Genomic DNA, 20,447 nt, shown 5'->3' on the forward strand with positions numbered 1-20,447 from the left:
CTCCTTACAGCAACACGGGACCAGACTGGTGTCTGACAGAATATTTATTCTTAGAAATGGTTACAAAGTGCGTAGGTTCACATTATAGGAACGCCAAAAAAGTAAGAAAAAAAAAACATTAATATTTCACTTGTGGTTGAAGTCCTTAAAAATTTACATGCAGCAAAGTGTCCCCATGTGACCTCCGGCTGTGCTGCCACCTGCTGGACACAGACATCAGGGGAGGAAAGCTCGTGGCTCTGGACAGGCATCTGCCGTGGCCGCCTTATGCTTGTCCATTATTGGGGCTGAGATAACACGTAGTCACCTCTAGGGGGAGCCACCTGCTTGTTAAAGTTCATAAGTGATCGGCTCCCCCTAGTGGTGACTGCAGAAGGTTCACAGAGATGATGTATGGAGACCTGATCCGGATAGAAGTCCTGTACATATGGGCAGAGGAAGGACTCGGGTGATGCCGGGTGCACGGCCGGGGCAGGGACCCCCTGTGTCCTGAGCTCTGGGTGTAGTCACTGGGAGACTCCAGCGGACGTCCTGGATTAGGTTTTGCATCCATGGGAGCAGCAGTTCTAGTCCTTGTGTCCTCCTGCTGATTACATCTTACTCGTCAGGTCTGTGAGGCCTTGGATCAGGGTCTGGAAGGAATCCCGGCTACTTGGGTTCTGCTCCCAGCACCGGCGCATCAGCTGATAGACCTGGAGAGAGAAACCCAAGAGTGAATATTGTGGTCATATTCCAGCACAAGGAGGAGAAGACCAGAGTCTCGTACATCACTAGGGACATAAAGTTGTCACATGTCTTTCTCTACGTTACAATCCTGTGTAGCGCTGCACTAGAACTTACACCGATATATCATGTAGAATTCTTACAAAGACCTGTCGCCAGTAACAGACGCAGCACTATTACACTGCTAGGGTTATCGGAAACAAAACACTGCTGCGCTGTACGCTATCAAAGTGGTCTGGCATATTCATGGAGTGGCGGTCCGAGGTCCTGCCTCGTCCATGGCCCACCCCGCTCGCTCCATAGGTGACTGTCATGCGTCATTCGGCAGTCACCGCCCCCTCATACACCTCCTGCAACGCATCCTCCGTGTACCAGCGTCTATACACCTCCTGCACCGCACACTCCGTGTACCAGCGTCTATGCACCTCCTGCACCGAACACTCCGTGTACCAGCGTCTATGCACCTCCTGCACCGAACACTCCGTGTACCAGCGTCTATGCACCTCCTGCACCGCACACTCCGTGTACCAGCGTCTCTACACCTCCTGCACCGAACACTCCGTGTACCAGCGTCTATGCACCTCCTGCACCGCACACTCCGTGTACCAGCGTCTCTACACCTCCTGCACCGCACACTCCGTGTACCGGCATCTCTACACCTCCTGCAGCGCACACTCCGTGTACCAGCGTCTATGCACCTCCTGCACCGAACACTCCGTGTACCAGCGTCTATGCACCTCCTGCACCGCACACTCCGTGTACCAGCGTCTCTACACCTCCTGCACCGCACACTCCGTGTACCAGCGTCTCTACACCTCCTGCACCGCACACTCCGTGTACCAGCGTCTCTACACCTCCTGCAGCGCACACTCCGTGTACCAGCGTCTATACACCTCCCGCAGCGCACACTGCATCCTCCGTGTACCAGTGTCTATACACCTCCTGCAGCGCACACTCCTTTCCCCAGGTCTCTACACCTCCTGCAGCGCACACTCCGTGTACCAGCGTCTATACACCTCCTGCAGCGCACACTCCTTTCCCCAGGTCTATACACCTCCTGCACCGCACACTGCATCCTCCGTGTACCAGTGTCTATACACCTCCCGCAGCGAACACTGCATCCTCCGTGTACCAGTGTCTATACACCTCCTGCAGCGCACACTGCATCCTCCGTGTACCAGCGTCTATACACCTCCTGCAGCGCACACTGCATCCTCCGTGTACCAGCGTCTATACACCTCCTGCAGCGCACACTGCATCCTCCGTGTACCAGTGTCTATACACCTCCTGCACCGCACACTCCGTGTACCAGCGTCTATGCACCTCCTGCACCGCACACTCCATGCACCAGCGTCTATACACCTCCTGCACCGCACACTGCATCCTCCGTGTACCAGCGTCTATACACCTCCTGCACCGCACACTCTGTGTACCAGCGTCTATGCACCTCCTGCACCGCACACTCTGTGTACCAGCGTCTCTACACCTCCTGCAGCGCACACTCCGTGTACCAGCGTCTATACACCTCCTGCACCGCACACTGCATCCTCCGTGTACCAGCGTCTATACACCTCCTGCACCGCACACTCTGTGTACCAGCGTCTATGCACCTCCTGCACCGCACACTCTGTGTACCAGCGTCTCTACACCTCCTGCAGCGCACACTCCGTGTACCAGCGTCTATACACCTCCTGCAGCGCACACTGCATCCTCCGTGTACCAGCGTCTATACACCTCCTGCACCGCACACTCCATGCACCAGCGTCTATACACCTCCTGCAGCGCACACTGCATCCTCCGTGTACCAGCGTCTATACACCTCCTGCACCGCACACTGCATCCTCCGTGTACCAGCGTCTATACACCTCCTGCAGCGCACACTGCATCCTCCGTGTACCAGCGTCTATACACCTCCTGCACCGCACACTGCATCCTCCGTGTACCAGTGTCTATACACCTCCCGCAGCGAACACTGCATCCTCCGTGTACCAGTGTCTATACACCTCCTGCACCGCACACTGCATCCTCCGTGTACCAGTGTCTATACACCTCCCGCAGCGAACACTGCATCCTCCGTGTACCAGTGTCTATACACCTCCTGCAGCGCACACTGCATCCTCCGTGTACCAGCGTCTATACACCTCCTGCACCGCACACTGCATCCTCCGTGTACCAGTGTCTATACACCTCCCGCAGCGAACACTGCATCCTCCGTGTACCAGCGTCTATACACCTCCTGCACCGCACACTGCATCCTCCGTGTACCAGTGTCTATACACCTCCCGCAGCGAACACTGCATCCTCCGTGTACCAGTGTCTATACACCTCCTGCAGCGCACACTGCATCCTCCGTGTACCAGCGTCTATACACCTCCCGCAGCGAACACTGCATCCTCCGTGTACCAGCGTCTATACACCTCCTGCAGCGCACACTGCATCCTCCGTGTACCAGCGTCTATACACCTCCTGCACCGCACACTCCGTGTACCAGCGTCTCTACACCTCCTGCACCGCACACTCCGTGTACCAGCGTCTCTACACCTCCTGCACCGCACACTCCGTGTACCAGCGTCTCTACACCTCCTGCAGCGCACACTCCGTGTACCAGCGTCTATACACCTCCCGCAGCGCACACTGCATCCTCCGTGTACCAGTGTCTATACACCTCCTGCAGCGCACACTCCTTTCCCCAGGTCTCTACACCTCCTGCAGCGCACACTCCGTGTACCAGCGTCTATACACCTCCTGCAGCGCACACTCCTTTCCCCAGGTCTATACACCTCCTGCACCGCACACTGCATCCTCCGTGTACCAGTGTCTATACACCTCCCGCAGCGAACACTGCATCCTCCGTGTACCAGTGTCTATACACCTCCTGCAGCGCACACTGCATCCTCCGTGTACCAGCGTCTATACACCTCCTGCAGCGCACACTGCATCCTCCGTGTACCAGCGTCTATACACCTCCTGCAGCGCACACTGCATCCTCCGTGTACCAGTGTCTATACACCTCCTGCACCGCACACTCCGTGTACCAGCGTCTATGCACCTCCTGCACCGCACACTCCATGCACCAGCGTCTATACACCTCCTGCACCGCACACTGCATCCTCCGTGTACCAGCGTCTATACACCTCCTGCACCGCACACTCTGTGTACCAGCGTCTATGCACCTCCTGCACCGCACACTCTGTGTACCAGCGTCTCTACACCTCCTGCAGCGCACACTCCGTGTACCAGCGTCTATACACCTCCTGCACCGCACACTGCATCCTCCGTGTACCAGCGTCTATACACCTCCTGCACCGCACACTCTGTGTACCAGCGTCTATGCACCTCCTGCACCGCACACTCTGTGTACCAGCGTCTCTACACCTCCTGCAGCGCACACTCCGTGTACCAGCGTCTATACACCTCCTGCAGCGCACACTGCATCCTCCGTGTACCAGCGTCTATACACCTCCTGCACCGCACACTCCATGCACCAGCGTCTATACACCTCCTGCAGCGCACACTGCATCCTCCGTGTACCAGCGTCTATACACCTCCTGCACCGCACACTGCATCCTCCGTGTACCAGCGTCTATACACCTCCTGCAGCGCACACTGCATCCTCCGTGTACCAGCGTCTATACACCTCCTGCACCGCACACTGCATCCTCCGTGTACCAGTGTCTATACACCTCCCGCAGCGAACACTGCATCCTCCGTGTACCAGTGTCTATACACCTCCTGCACCGCACACTGCATCCTCCGTGTACCAGTGTCTATACACCTCCCGCAGCGAACACTGCATCCTCCGTGTACCAGTGTCTATACACCTCCTGCAGCGCACACTGCATCCTCCGTGTACCAGCGTCTATACACCTCCTGCACCGCACACTGCATCCTCCGTGTACCAGTGTCTATACACCTCCCGCAGCGAACACTGCATCCTCCGTGTACCAGCGTCTATACACCTCCTGCACCGCACACTGCATCCTCCGTGTACCAGTGTCTATACACCTCCCGCAGCGAACACTGCATCCTCCGTGTACCAGTGTCTATACACCTCCTGCAGCGCACACTGCATCCTCCGTGTACCAGCGTCTATACACCTCCCGCAGCGAACACTGCATCCTCCGTGTACCAGCGTCTATACACCTCCTGCAGCGCACACTGCATCCTCCGTGTACCAGCGTCTATACACCTCCTGCACCGCACACTCCATGCACCAGCGTCTATACACCTCCTGCAGCGCACACTGCATCCTCCGTGTACCAGCGTCTATACACCTCCTGCACCGCACACTGCATCCTCCGTGTACCAGCGTCTATACACCTCCTGCAGCGCACACTGCATCCTCCGTGTACCAGTGTCTATACACCTCCTGCACCGCACACTCCGTGTACCAGCGTCTATGCACCTCCTGCACCGCACACTCCATGCACCAGCGTCTATACACCTCCTGCACCGCACACTGCATCCTCCGTGTACCAGCGTCTATACACCTCCTGCACCGCACACTCCGTGTACCAGCGTCTATGCACCTCCTGCACCGCACACTCTGTGTACCAGCGTCTATGCACCTCCTGCACCGCACACTCCGTGTACCAGCGTCTCTACACCTCCTGCAGCGCACACTCCGTGTACCAGCGTCTATACACCTCCCGCAGCGCACACTGCATCCTCCGTGTACCAGTGTCTATACACCTCCTGCAGCGCACACTCCTTTCCCCAGGTCTCTACACCTCCTGCAGCGCACACTCCGTGTACCAGCGTCTATACACCTCCCGCAGCGCACACTGCACCCTGTGTGTACCAGCGTCTATACACCTCCTGCAGCGCACACTCCTTTCCCCAGGTCTCTACACCTCCTGCAGCGCACACTCAGTGTACCAGCGTCTATACACCTCCTGCACCGCACACTGCATCCTCCGTGTACCAGTGTCTATACACCTCCCGCAGCGAACACTGCATCCTCCGTGTACCAGTGTCTATACACCTCCTGCAGCGCACACTGCATCCTCCGTGTACCAGCGTCTATACACCTCCTGCACCGCACACTCCATGCACCAGCGTCTATACACCTCCTGCAGCGCACACTGCATCCTCCGTGTACCAGCGTCTATACACCTCCTGCACCGCACACTGCATCCTCCGTGTACCAGCGTCTATACACCTCCTGCAGCGCACACTGCATCCTCCGTGTACCAGCGTCTATGCACCTCCTGCACCGCACACTCCATGCACCAGCGTCTATACACCTCCTGCACCGCACACTGCATCCTCCGTGTACCAGTGTCTATACACCTCCTGCACCGCACACTGCATCCTCCGTGTACCAGTGTCTATACACCTCCTGCACCGCACACTGCATCCTCCGTGTACCAGCGTCTATGCACCTCCTGCACCGCACACTCCGTGTACCAGCGTCTATGCACCTCCTGCACCGCACACTCCGTGTACCAGCGTCTATACACCTCCTGCACCGCACACTCCATGCACCAGCGTCTATACACCTCCTGCAGCGCACACTGCATCCTCCGTGTACCAGCGTCTATACACCTCCTGCACCGCACACTGCATCCTCCGTGTACCAGCGTCTATACACCTCCTGCAGCGCACACTGCATCCTCCGTGTACCAGCGTCTATGCACCTCCTGCACCGCACACTCCATGCACCAGCGTCTATACACCTCCTGCACCGCACACTGCATCCTCCGTGTACCAGTGTCTATACACCTCCTGCACCGCACACTGCATCCTCCGTGTACCAGTGTCTATACACCTCCTGCACCGCACACTGCATCCTCCGTGTACCAGCGTCTATGCACCTCCTGCACCGCACACTCCGTGTACCAGCGTCTATGCACCTCCTGCACCGCACACTCCGTGTACCAGCGTCTATGCACCTCCTGCACCGCACACTTACCTCATCCGGGCAGTTTTCAGGAGGAGGCAAGCGCTTTCCTTCTTCCAATGTCCTGACGAGACGCGTGACTGTCATCTGGCCTTGGGTTGGTCCAATCATATTGAGAAACATCTACAGAGAAATGACACGAGGATTCTGTGATGTGAATGTCTAAGTGATTAGTGAGTGAATCTGCGGGGACAGTGTGTACTTACCGTCATTGGACTGTACTTGGAATTGCAGTAGGTGAGTATTTCGTACAGAGTCACTCCGAAGGACCAGACGTCAGACGCGATGTAGAACTTGCAGTGCAGCAAACACTCGGGGGCGTACCTGCAACACAAGGGGCTCGGATCAGGATCAGGAGATGAGGGGCCTGACTGGTACTGACCCATAAACTACCCCATGGATTACCAGAACACGGGGCTGTCCAGGTCGTCCTTCACGGTGTAATACTCCTTATCCGTCTCTATTGCTTTGGTTAATCCGAAATCTCCGATCTTTACCCGGTGCTCATTCTCCACCAGAACGTTCCTCGCAGCCAAGTCCCGATGGACGTACTGACAGGAGCCCAAATACGCCATCCCCTGCGCGGGAGTGACAGCGCCACGTCAGACGGGCAGGAGATATAATACATACATCGCTATGGGACAGCTGCCACATATTTAATTTTTACTATTGTAACCCAAAAAGTATTTTAAAGAGGATCGAGAGGATGATGCCATTTCCAGGACTTCCAAATTCCCAAGAAATTTAAAGGGGTTGTCCCTGTTTACACAGCACCCAGGGGTGTAACTAGGAGATGCAGGGCCACATAGTATACAAATATGTATATTTTCTGCTAACGCATTTATCCACTGATAAATACATCTAAACACTAACACAGATCTGTGCTGCGGCCCCCTAACACTGCGGGCCCCACAGCAGCTGCAATCGTTAGTAAAACCCCCTGACCTCACCTCTATCCCATGAATAGGGTATAACATGCTGGGCCGTACAGCTCTAATCACTGGGACCCCACCAACTTTGTATGGGACAGCAGAAACTCAGGGGAGCAGTTTTCAAAGTGAATTGTCTATGGAGATAACGGGAGCACCTGACAGCAGGTACGTTGTAAAGCAGCTAACCTTTCTTTTATAGCCCAATGCGGCGGCATCATCCATGAAAAAAAAAAAAAATCAGCTTTGAAGTGAGGTGTAAATTAGTTGTATAAAGTCACAGAGGCGGAGAGTTAAGCACTGAAGTCAAGCTCTCCTCACCTCAGAGTGCCCCCTCTGCTGTGATCAATGGCTCTGTGAACAGTTACCGGTCCCTGGTGCACAATGTCAATCACAGCTGATGAGGCACAGGGAGAGCTTGACTTCAGTGGCTCCATTGCTTTATAAAACCAATTTACATCTTACTTCAAGGTTGCTTTCTGGATGATGTATAAGGTGTTAAGTTACTTTACAACAAGCTGGTAATCATTTACTGGATACATTTGTGCTGATAGGTTCCCTTTAAGAGAGTAAGGACACAAATAAACTTTGCACTAATCAGTCCCGGGGCTGTGGGACAATGCAGATACCTTGGCGATCTGGATGGCGTACTGCAGCTGCTGCTTGAGGTTGATCTTGTTGACGTTCCTCGGCAGATATTCCTTCAGACTTCCAGAGGGAAGATATTCCATGATTAGCTTAATGCCGCTGCCGCCTGCAAATACAAGAGCAGAATTATAGAACTGAATGATGGATGGAAGAACCTGCAAATACAGGAACAGCAAAGCAGAGTCGGGAAAACTGCTGCACAACTGGATCCTTCTCATGACCGGACTGTACAGGAGCAGGTGAGTGAAGCTCAGAGACACCGACTATGCCCTGTGTTACCCGCCAGAAGGGCACGGATCTCCTACATGCAATGGATGTGCGCTACCACCTGCATGTGCACACACTCGTGGTCTCATAGACTGCGCAGGCGACGCTGATAGATAACCATCGCATTTACCGTCCTCGGCGCAGATCCCCTTGTACTTCACGATGTTGTCGTGGTAGAGGTTGCGCAGGATCTGGATCTCCTTGTTGAGGTCGGAGATGTGGGTTCCTCCAGTTCCAGGCTTCAGGGACTTCACAGCCACCAGCTCCCCGGTGTTATCACCTTCTGGGTCATATCTACACAACTCCACCTTCCCAAAGTGACCCTGCAAGGGAAGAGGGCAAAGGTCATCAACCCATGAATAACGGGACAGGTAAACATGGTGGATGGAGAGATGGCGGCCGCCGCACTCACCTCCCCCAAGTCCCGGACTCGCTTCAGGAATCTCTTCTCAAACAAACTGGGATCAACTTGTGTAGAATAAGAGGTTTCTGAAACAATGTCGGGATCTAAGAGCAAAGAAAGAAAAATATAAAAAGCACAAATTACAATCTACAGACTCAGATCATCTTCCAGAGCTGCATTTACAACACGGCTGACTATAGAGCTGACCTCCCAGCATTCCTCCCAGCCTGTTTTGTGATGCATTAATCCTAAACAAGAAGCCCCTGCCAGCTGCACCCGGGACAGCGTGCAAGTCGCCAGCTGCCAGCTGCACCCGGGACAGCGTGCAAGTCGCCAGCTGCCAGCTGCACCCGGGACAGCGTGCAAGTCGCCAGCTGCCAGCTGCACCCGGGACAGCGTGCAAGTCGCCAGCTGCCAGCTGCACCCGGGACAGCGTGCAAGTCACAGGAGAATGGGCGAGCCAAAATCCTGGGTGTACAGGACCCTCAGGCACTCACTCTGCTCCTCCAGCTTATTGATCTCCCTCATGATGGCTCGGAAGAAGGGTCTTCTGTTGGCGTCATAGTTCATGCAGTTGATGATGAGGTTCGCCAGCTCCACACACAAGGGTTTTGTCAGCATGAAGCCGCCTTCATAGAATCTCTCTTTCTGAAATAATAGAGACAAAATGTTTAACCCAAAACTACATAAATGGCTGCGAGAAAGCCACATTCAGGACAGAGAGTGATTATATCTGCCGGAGCAGCTGTCACTCCTCTGCTGCACGGCCACCTACCTCTGCCAGGGTCTTATCTTTCAGCGGAACTTCTCCATTGAAACAGATTTCCCACAGGGTGGTCCCAAAACTCCACTTGTCAGCCGCAACACTCAATATTCTGGAATCATCAACGCATTCTGGAGCAATCCAGGGGATCCGCTCCACGCGCTCTGAAACATAATGAGAGGAGCCGCCATGACACTCCTCTGCGTCTCACAGCTCTGAGAACCCCTGACAACACATGCTGGGAGTCGTAGTCGCCAGCAGTGAAATGCTCTGCACTGGAGGGACTTACCTTGTCGCGTGAGCACGGTGATGGGTATCCCGGGGTCGCTCAGCTTTATGAATGGACCGCACTCACTATCGATCCCTTCTCGGGCCAGAAGGATGTTCTTCGTGCAGACGTTTCCGTGCACCAAATCTTTATCTTCCTGCAAGAAATGGAAACATTTTCTGATTCAGATGAATAATCCTATTTCACGAGTATATTCAGCATTATATATATGGTGTGAGGATTGAGGAGGAGATTGTATGAAGAGGTAAGTCCACCATAGAGGTCAGTGACACTAGGGACACTTGTGTTGGCCGCACACAGGCGCAGGCATATAGGGCAATGATCTATAGATTTTGTTTAGCAACGTCATATATAATGTCTTATTACAGATTAGAACAGAGAGATGATTGGATGTGGCAGCCGTATCACAGGACGAGAGGAGACCCCACCTGTCTGTCACATAGCAGGGGGGCTGCACAGCAGCTTATGGTGGGATCCCCTACACATATAACCTGTTCAGTACGATCCTAGATTTGTGGCTTCTTCTATAATCAGATTTTCCATCCTGGTAGTAACCCATCTGCACAGACTGAAAAGCACAAGACGTAATGTGCTGCATGTGCATCTGTCAGGAGGGGAGGCGAGTAATGATGATTAATGGGATCGGAGCCTCGGTAATGAAGAGCCGCTAATTGAGGTTACTGCATTTGTCCTGTAATTTAATGGAGCCGTTTAGCGTGGAAGCGCCGGGTATAAGATGTCGGCTCCGCACGGTGGAAATTAATAGAGGTATCGATCTCTCTCATATTACAGAACGTCTCGCTGACTATTAAGCATCTCAATGCAGCAATGCATGAAGCCGCGACCTTCCATTATCTAACACAGCTACAACTTCCAACTTTTTAGCAGGGTCTTCTGCTCCCCTGCTGTGTTATCATATGATGGGCCATCGGTATGTGATCAGCGGGGTCTGACGCCTCGCGCTATACACTGCACGCTATACACTGCACGCTATACGCTGCACGCTACACGCTGCACGCTACACACTGCACGCTACACACTGCACGCTACACACTGCACGCTACACACTGCACGCTACACACTGCACGCTACACACTGCACGCTACACACTGCACGCTACACACTGCACGCTACACACTGCACGCTACACACTGCACGCTACACACTGCACGCTACACACTGCCTTCTGCTTCTAGTTGCATCCACTGTGTAGGTTTCAATGTTCGCTTGTAGTCCAGGTGTCGGACTGATCCTATCCTATGAATACTATGGGGCACATTTACTAAGGGTCGCGCGCTGCACTTTTGTCAGACCGTGCGCCTTCTTCATGGCTAAAGATTTGCACAGGTATTTAATAAGTGTCTGAGCTGATATCGTGGTGCATGTGACCCTTTTGTGGCACAAATTAGGGGGCCGACTGATTCGGACCGAGCGCCGTATTTAAGTTGCAAATTGTGATGCACGCCTTATGTTACAGGTGCACCACAAAAGACCTGAGCGGGGAAGCGACACATGCAGGATATCAGGCGCACGATCTTAATGAATTGCCACAAGCAGCATTATACACGGACAATGCAGTTTCAGTGAACTCGAGTGACCCTATAAAGTAAATAGCCCCTAAGAGCGAGGGGAGCAGAAGTCTCCATCTTATAGGGTGTTTGCAGCACATCCTCAGCAGCACGTCACTCACCAGGTAGCTGAGGGCACTCGCCAGCTGTTTGGCCACCTGGAATTTCCATGGAGTTGTGAGATGTTCGCTCTTTCGATGCATGAACAGGTCCAGAGGCCCGAAATCTACAAATTCTTCCACCATGATATCTAGGAATGGAAACAGAAATATGCACATAACAGTCTGAATAATTCCTGCGCTCACACGTATTCCTGTCCTCCTACATGAGCGTGCACTCCCCTAAACACTCCGCTTATCCCTCTACTCTGCGTTACCAGAGTCTCTGCCCCACAAATAACCTCAAACTCACTTCCAGCAAATGGAAAGGCCAGCGAGGCTGCGGTCACAGAACAGCTCATATCCACAACCGGTGAAACTACAACCCCCAGCATCCCCTGATGGTAGTAATCACATAGTGAACAAGTTATATAAACCCCTCATTGAGCTGCTGACTTACTTTCCACGTCTCGCACACATACGCCGTGGAGCAGGACAATGTGCTTGTGGGACACTTGCCTCATCAGACTCGCCGTCTCAAAAAATGCCTGAGGCAGGAGGAAGAAATAAGAAGAAGAGAAGTCACACGGATCCAGACGGTAGCACATGTATATATATATATTACACCCGATACACAGCAATGGCGTCTGAAACACAAGAGCCGAGGTCATAGTCACCCTGTGAGGCTCAGCATTAATCCTACGGACTGAACCAGTGACCAGACTGGGGCGAGGTGCTGGTACCAGTAACCGGATGTGTAATTACAGTGAAAATGTCAGCGATCTATAAGCTGCATCTGTTCAGCAGTTGTCGGACCACAACTCCCAGCAAAGACGCTGGTTACACTGGGAGACTGTTGCCGAGATGGATATGTCCACCTTTGGATAAGTTGGACTTATCTGGGTGCGATTATTTTGTTCCGGGCTCGGACTCGCTTATGCTGACTCAGCAGCCAGTAAGTGTTTGCTTCTGCTGTGGGTGTACAGATAAAGTAAAATGTCCACACACCAGAGAGATGTCCCTGTGGCTGGGGTCCAGCACTTTCAGGATGACCTTGGTGTCTTTTTCGGGTCCGCTCGTTTCCCTGTCGTTATCCTCGTTGTAGCTGAGTTTTCCTGCATAGATCTGTGTCCTGGTTCCTCGGCCCAGATGCTCCAGCTGCAATATCAACCCACGTGTGACTAACGCTCTACACATTCACAGCAAAGTTACACAACTATTGTATGACAAAGGGAACCCGGCAGGAGAAATTTACATAATAAACCCTAACCCTGCTGTCAAGCAGCTTCCAGACCACATTTCTGTCATGGCCCAGTGTGATGCATCATCCAGAAAATCATCTGTGAAGCTACAAGTAAATTAGCAGTATAAAGTCACAATGGAGGAGAGTTTAGCGCTGAAGTCAAGCTCTCCCCATCTCAGAACGTCCCCTCTGATGTGACATCATGCACCGGATGTCCAGAGCGCTAGTTACTGCCTGTCCCAGGATGCAGGCAGGTCAATTACAGCCTATGGGGTTCTCGGAGTCAGGGAGAGCTTGACTTCAGTGCTAAACTCTCCATCTCCCTGATTATATACAACCATCTCACTGGATGATGCCCAACGCTGGGCTATAAAATATAAATGTTATAGAAGGGATCAAGCTGCTATACAACATGCCGGTTGTGGTTTATTGGATCCATTTCTGCTGACAGGTTCCCTTTAAAAAGAGTAAAGACAATAATAAAATTAAAAGATGTCTCCCGTGTCAGGTAACATTTTCCATTATAAGGAATTTGGCTCTTGCTGTAGACGGATATTCCCGCTAATACATGTATTATACTACATTGCCCCTAAGAAAGCTGCAACTGAATGTTTTCATCACTATCTATTGCAAAGTTGGTAATTTTCTTATATTACACACAACAAAGTTAATATATGATGGTGGATATCGCTGTCCTGACACTTTCAGTATAAAGCTACTGTCACATGAACGTGCGCTACACCCGGGCCGGGACCCAGGCATAGCGCAGGTTCAGCGGAGGGATGAGCGCTGCAAGGTGCCCGGCCGTACATACAGGGCAAGATAGCGCATGCTCTATCACACGTGCGGCCGTACATACAGGGTAAGATAGCGCATGCTCTATCACATGTGTGGCCGTACATACAGGGTAAGGTAGCGCATGCTCTATCACACGTGTGGCCGTACATACAGGGCAAGATAGCGCATGCTCTATCACACGTGCGGCCGTACATACAGGGTAAGATAGCGCATGCTCTATCACACGTGCGGCCGTACATACAGGGTAAGGTAGCGCATGCTCTATCACACGTGTGGCCGTACATACAGGGTAAGGTAGCGCATGCTCTATCACACGTGTGGCCGTACATACAGGGTAAGATAGCGCATGCTCTATCACACGTGTGGCCGTACATACAGGGTAAGATAGCGCATGCTCTATCACACGTGTGGCCGTACATACAGGGTAAGATAGCGCATGCTCTATCACACGTGTGGCCGTACATACAGGGTAAGATAGCGCATGCTCTATCACATGTGTGGCCGTACATACAGGGTAAGATAGCGCATGCTCTATCACACTTGTGCTCACTGTACCCCAGCCGGACACCATAGGCATCTATGGGGACATGTATATCTGGCCACAAATTCGCTGCCAGTTATGTCGCCAGAATGTCTGTGTGAAAGGGGCCTAAATGTCTAAGAGAACCGATCCTTTATCCTAGATGAGGACTCACCTGTACTATCTGATCCTTCAGGATCCTGTGGAAGCTCAGCTGGCTGATGTGATACACCGGCTGCCAGTCCATCGCCTTCTTAGTCGCTATCAGCAGGTTAGAAATTTCTGTAGAAGAAAAACAAAGAAGACATTAGAGAAACCAAACTCCTAATGTTCCAGAACACAGAGAGAACACAGGAGGAAACCCAGCAGCAGCCTCAGAAGGAGAAAGCATCCGGTGCGGATCACAGCCATCATTATTATTAACTAGGAAGGAACTGATAAGGTGTATGATAATGTCTAACGAGCTTTGTAATTGCTTAAATGAATTCTCTACACAAAATGTATCTGGAAACTGATCTGATAATCTGTGGGCCAATTCCTTCATCTTACCCCGAGGTTTGGGGGGGCAGCATCTTTTCAGAGTGAAGCTGACGTCGTCCGTCCTGAGGACCTGTCCCTTTAAGTGCTCCATCAGCTGCTTCAAGTTGTCGAAGACGCGGTCGGAGCCCAGCAGGCAATACGCTTTGTCTCGGACTTCAATTTGAAAGTTTTTGTATTGTTTTAGGCTTTTAGATTCATACTATTAAAAAAAAAAAGTAAAAATTCAATCAAGTTTAAATATTTTTCTATACTACAAAGATATAAAAGATACAGATCGCATATATACACACACATACACACATATACACACACATATACACACACACATACACACACATATACACACACACATACACACACATATACACACACATATACACATACACACACACATACACACACACATATACACACACACATACACACACATACACACACACATACACACACACATACACACACACATACACACACACATACACACACACATACACACACACATACACACACACATACACATACACACACATATACACACACACATACACACACACATACACACACACACACACACACACACATACACACACACATACACACACACATACATACACACACACATACACACACACATACACACACACATACACACACACATACACACACACATACACACACATATACACACACATAGCCCCATAGTATACAGCAATGTAAATGGCCCGAGTAATCCTAATGTGCAGCGTACCAGAGACATTTTGGAGCAAGCCACAGTCATGAGGATGTGATTGAACTCCGTGCAGCTCCATCGCAGGACGTACATTCCCTCTTCGTTCCCTTCTTGTCGCAGTTTATTTATGGCATACTCCGTGCTGCAACAGAAACCTCATAAGTCATTGGTGTTCTGCATACAAAGGCTCATGTAACACACCGGCCTCGTTGGGCCTCATGCACATGAGCGTTATAGGTGCCGTGATCTGGCCACAAAATTTGAGGCTATGTCACAACCCTATAGAAGTCTATGGCACGTGATCATACTCACCTTTCTATGGAGAGGGGAGGGGTGAGGAGCGTTCCTCTTCCTCCCTCCGGCTGTGCACAAGGGGCTTTATAGTGTATTTGGCTGTTTTTTAGGACACTAAGACAACATGCAGTCGCTTCCCCTTCCCGTGCATTACAAGGTTCTCCCCAATGCTCCTTAGTTATGGGACTCTTACAACCAGTCTCTTACCATATCGGCCCGTGACAACCGTTCATTATGTTGTGCACGATCAGAGGAGGCGCAACGTCCGTGCAGAGATAGTGGTGAGCGTCTGCCGTGAGCCTGAAGTAGCCGTCAATCAGCGCGGTTAAGGAGAGCGCCGCCTCCGGAGAAGAGACTTTCAGCTCCTGTAGGTAACATGGAATGTAGAGAGCGATACAAGCGATACATAAGATTACATAGAAACATAGGGATCATCTGGGGTGAGGAGGCGCAGGGGACGTCGGACGCTCACCATGCACTTGTTGTCCTGGTTATTTATGATGACCGTGTCCTCCTTCACCACGATGTGTGTGATTTCGGGGAAGTAAGAGAAGCTGGTCCACTGGTTCTTGCTGTTTGCCCTGGAATCGCTCTTATTTTTATTGTCGCTTTTCTTCTTCTTGGTTTTCTTCTCTTTTTCATAGGGATCAGGCTGAAGGAGGAATGAGTGATATGAGACAGAGGAGATCACGTTGTGCATCTGCCATTGTATGGTGGACATACATGTAGACTCCTATATACACATACTTGGGCTCGGCGTGGTCAGATATACTGTTACACGTGATCTGGTGCCTCCACCATTACCCCGTCCCCCGGTTTATAATGATTATTTTCCCCTCTCCATAGAAAATAATGCTGCACGGCCATTCCTACGTCCACAGACGTATGCTATACGTATAGTATGCTATATCACTGTACCGAGCCCGGATGCCACAGCGTCTATGGGGGACGTACCATATTTTTTGGAATATAAGATGCACTTTTTAGCAAGAAAAAATCTTGCTAAAAAGTGCGTCTTATAGACCGAAGGTCAGGAAGATCATGCACTGACAGACCCTCCTGACCGCTGTAATGGAGATGCCCTGATATAGAGCTGCACCCAATCTCCCAGAGAGGAGACCCTCTGCACTGCTCTCCCCTCTCCCGGGTGTCCTACAGGACCTGCAGTGATGTCAGAATCATGTGACTGATCACATGCTTCTTACATGAGCACATACTGCCGAGAATGGGGACATGCTGCACTGGGACAGGGGAAGAAGAAGGGGAAGAGGGGAATGGAGAAAGGAGGGAAGTGGGGAGGGGGTTGTGTGTATAGCTGAGCTGTGTGTGCAACTGTATGGATGAAGCAGAGCAGTGCGTGTGCAACTGTATGGATGAAGCAGGGCAGTGCGTGTGCAACTGTATGGATGAAGCAGGGCAGTGCGTGTGCAACTGTATGGATGAAGCAGGGCAGTGCGTGTGCAACTGTATGGATGAAGCAGAGCAGTGCGTGTGTAACTGTATGGATGAAGCAGAGCAGTGCGTGTGAATGCATCCCAAGTGTCCCTGGTTTATCATGATGGATTTTCATCGTAGATTTTCTTCAACTGAATAAAATACATGTGGTTGGGGGTTAAGCAGACAACACCGGTGATCGGGGCTACTTATTTGAAGTTACAAATGCTATACTGTGCCCATGTGCTTGGCTGGAGCAATAACAACCTGAGATACCAAACCGCTCGCCCCGTTATTTACCGCTGGTTTCAGCCTCCATTGAATCCCATCGTTCCCGGTGACCATGACCTCGTGCAGCTCGTGGCTCTTGTAGGGTTTCTCGGAGGTGATATTCAATGACGTGGTCTCAAAGATCTCTGCGCCGTAGTTTTTGGTCAGCGTCTCCAGGGTGGACATGTACTTCACCTTCAGATCGTGTGGCGAGACGCTGCTGTCACAGATCGTCTTGTTGTTAAATTCCTTGAGAAAGTTCCTGAAGACGTTGTTGATCCGGAGGCGAGTGAGGATGTTCCGCTGTTTGATGGTGCGGTTTAAGGTTTCTGGAATATATCGCTTGTAACTGCAGAGGAATTGGGAAAGACAACAGGATTACCCTTCTGCAGATACAATGACTGATGCATCCGCAACTTATTGTACAGATTCCTCATGATACATTGTTACATGTCATTTCTATTACACTAGACCCTTCTCAGTACTCGGCAGCTCAACTACAACCCTACACATCTCCTGTACTAGCGGCTGGGGTCCCTTCTGGAGAATCCTGTGATTACTTGTAGACACCAAGACTTATAGTGGTCACCTGGACAGGAAGGTAAGTGGCTTCCATGTAACCTGCAATACCACTGGCTGCCTAATAATACTGTAACAGCTGTCACCAATGATCAGCTATTCCGCTTAACCCTTCATGCACACATGCATGCTCAGTTTGGCCAAGCATACGTGTCAAAATCTCAGAACAAATAGGCACAGGCATTGTGACAGTGGTAATCTACTTATATGTGTTTAAAATGGCCTCCTTCCTTCTAAAATCAACTTTTATAATTATGCTAATGAGCCACATAGACTCTGCTGGTGTTACAGGATGTTAAATTGTGCAAGGAGCACATCTCCCATCTCACTGTATGAGATCACAGCAGGCAGAGAAGGGGGGGGGGGGGTGCAGAGGAAGTAGAGACAGTGTAACAGCCTATGACGCTGCAAAATGAAGAGGCTCTGTTAAAGGACATATGGCACTAGGATAAAGGATTGTAAACCAAGGACACAGGGTACATACAAGATAGGATCCATAGGTTTGTTCTTAGTCGAAACTGTATATTTTATAATTGTAGATCCAGACAAAATAAAAACAAAATGTTTGCCCCAGTGACAATTGGAGTTTTACATTTTTTTTTGCTGTAATGGGACCAAGGATTATCAATAAAGCTTCATTACAGACACCTTACAGCTGATCATTGCAGTCTGGGACTATAGTAACATCCAGAGAGGTCACCAGAGGTCACAGGGGGCAGAGGGGTCTGTCTTTAACTAGGGGTCGTCTGTCCTTAAGTACGGGTGTCCTTAAGTAGGCGACCGCCTGTACACTTACATACTGGTGTGTGCTCCGTCTAGCAAGATCTGCTCTTGTTTTAAGGAAAAGGGGTTTTACAAATTATGCAAATGAGCCCAAGGGCTCCAGGCTGAATAGATGTCAATGGAGCCTGGAGCCCCTTAGTCTCATTTGCATATTTTTTAAAAAATATTAGAAGCTAAAATGAACAGTGAATCCGGCCAGAGGGGGCACACCCCAGTATGTCAGTGTGCTTGGTTTACAATCCTCCATCCTGGTGGTAGATTTCCTTTAACATAAGCATAACATACTTTTTAAAGTTGATGTTAGAAGGAAGGAGACCATGGATAACAAATACTAGAAGATTCCCACAGTCCCGGTGCCTGGATCTAAGAGTCGTGTCCCTGGTTTTTAATTCTTGGTTTTGATGGTAGATTTCCTTTAGATTTGCTTGTGGATTGTGCAAAAACATCACAGCAGAGAACTGAGCTGCTGCAGTTTGTACAATCCACATCGCCTGGCAATTTCCATGTGGATAAAGTCTGTCCTGTGCACAACTCCAGGAGTACAATGGGTTTGTATTGTGCAGCATGTATATACACACACCACAGTATATGTCATATGCACATGATAGATTTGGGGGCCACTCCTGAGACCTGAGGCCTCCCCTGGGAGCAGGGATGTGCAGACCCCGTCTCTTGGACTATGCTGTAGTTTGATGGGTACTTACCTTATGTCTTTGGGAAGTTCTGGCAGCTGCATGTTCTTCTTGATGGCGTAGTGAGAGATGGCGAGCACGGCCATCCCCAGACACTCATTCTCTATTTCATGCATCTCGTGGTCACTTTTCGGGTCTCGGACAGGCGCCAGACATTTCACCAGCTCATACTGACCCTAGAGGCAGAACCAGAAGGATGACACCCGGCAAACACCATGAAGACGTTACTAAGGACTCAATGAACTGGACCGACCTGTGCAAAGATGTAATCCAAGGAGCTGGCGTCCAGGATCGGGGTCCCATCCGCCGCCTGCTTGTTGCCGTCATAGTGGTCCCGCTGCTTTTTGGGGTAATATCTCCAGACTGACGGCTCGCTTTCGTTTGTACCGTGCCAATTCGTAAAAATGAATCTAAAAAGGAAAAGGAAAAAAAAATAATAATTTTACATGAAATGTCAAGAGTAATGGGAAAAGCCGTCTTAAAGGGAGTGTCCACACAGGCTGCAGTGTAAGGAAACAGCCCTTATCCGTGTAACAAGGAATAATACAGGCACCGACACTTAACCTTTTAAGTGATTACTCTGCAATACAGTTGGAGGCGTGATTGGCATTGTGTCCTCACACTGCTGTGTTCTGTGCCCTCTGCACTGAACTGGTCCAAAGCTTTTCCCCTCTACTATGAAAAAGCTGGAGCCAGGCCATTGCTTGGATGCTACAGCAGTCACTCAGAGCAGGAGGTGAGTCGGAGGTGCTATAGGGCAGGCCAATGGAAACATCATAGAGCACAGCAGTGTGAGGACACCCCCCCCCCCTCCCTCCCCAAAGTACAAACCTAGAACATAAATCCATAGATCACAGTCCTGCTGCTAGTAAGAAAACACACAAAGATCTGATTACACATCTGTCCAGGGGCAATGCACAACACTGGCTGCACAGAGCACAGCAGTGTGAGAACGTACCCTCAGTGTATTTGGA

The 20,447-nt window shown here is 50.9% G+C and overlaps 1 protein-coding gene across 2 annotated transcripts in view; it reads right to left on the bottom strand.

Moving 5' to 3' along the window:
• Nucleotides 1–29: 29 nt before the first annotated feature.
• JAK1 (Janus kinase 1) overlaps nucleotides 30–20,447 on the bottom strand; it is a 44,619-nt gene continuing 24,201 nt past the window's right edge. For both annotated transcript variants that reach the window (XM_072127919.1, XM_072127920.1), the window contains 21 exons: nucleotides 19,727–19,883; nucleotides 19,486–19,649; nucleotides 17,450–17,768; nucleotides 16,188–16,367; nucleotides 15,923–16,080; nucleotides 15,440–15,563; nucleotides 14,701–14,890; nucleotides 14,327–14,433; nucleotides 12,599–12,748; nucleotides 12,051–12,138; nucleotides 11,615–11,742; nucleotides 9,925–10,060; nucleotides 9,648–9,799; nucleotides 9,370–9,520; nucleotides 8,882–8,976; nucleotides 8,600–8,792; nucleotides 8,184–8,308; nucleotides 7,031–7,203; nucleotides 6,832–6,949; nucleotides 6,638–6,748; nucleotides 30–692 (listed from right to left, as the gene is read on the bottom strand). In XM_072127919.1, the coding sequence (XP_071984020.1) occupies nucleotides 591–692; nucleotides 6,638–6,748; nucleotides 6,832–6,949; nucleotides 7,031–7,203; nucleotides 8,184–8,308; nucleotides 8,600–8,792; nucleotides 8,882–8,976; nucleotides 9,370–9,520; nucleotides 9,648–9,799; nucleotides 9,925–10,060; nucleotides 11,615–11,742; nucleotides 12,051–12,138; nucleotides 12,599–12,748; nucleotides 14,327–14,433; nucleotides 14,701–14,890; nucleotides 15,440–15,563; nucleotides 15,923–16,080; nucleotides 16,188–16,367; nucleotides 17,450–17,768; nucleotides 19,486–19,649; nucleotides 19,727–19,883 (3,121 nt within the window). In that variant the 3' untranslated portion in view covers nucleotides 30–590. The remainder of the gene's footprint in view (nucleotides 693–6,637; nucleotides 6,749–6,831; nucleotides 6,950–7,030; nucleotides 7,204–8,183; nucleotides 8,309–8,599; nucleotides 8,793–8,881; nucleotides 8,977–9,369; nucleotides 9,521–9,647; nucleotides 9,800–9,924; nucleotides 10,061–11,614; nucleotides 11,743–12,050; nucleotides 12,139–12,598; nucleotides 12,749–14,326; nucleotides 14,434–14,700; nucleotides 14,891–15,439; nucleotides 15,564–15,922; nucleotides 16,081–16,187; nucleotides 16,368–17,449; nucleotides 17,769–19,485; nucleotides 19,650–19,726; nucleotides 19,884–20,447) is intronic.

Source organism: Engystomops pustulosus, chromosome 10 (genome assembly GCF_040894005.1).
Source record: "Engystomops pustulosus chromosome 10, aEngPut4.maternal, whole genome shotgun sequence".
In the NCBI taxonomy this organism is placed as follows: Eukaryota; Metazoa; Chordata; class Amphibia; order Anura; family Leptodactylidae; genus Engystomops; species Engystomops pustulosus.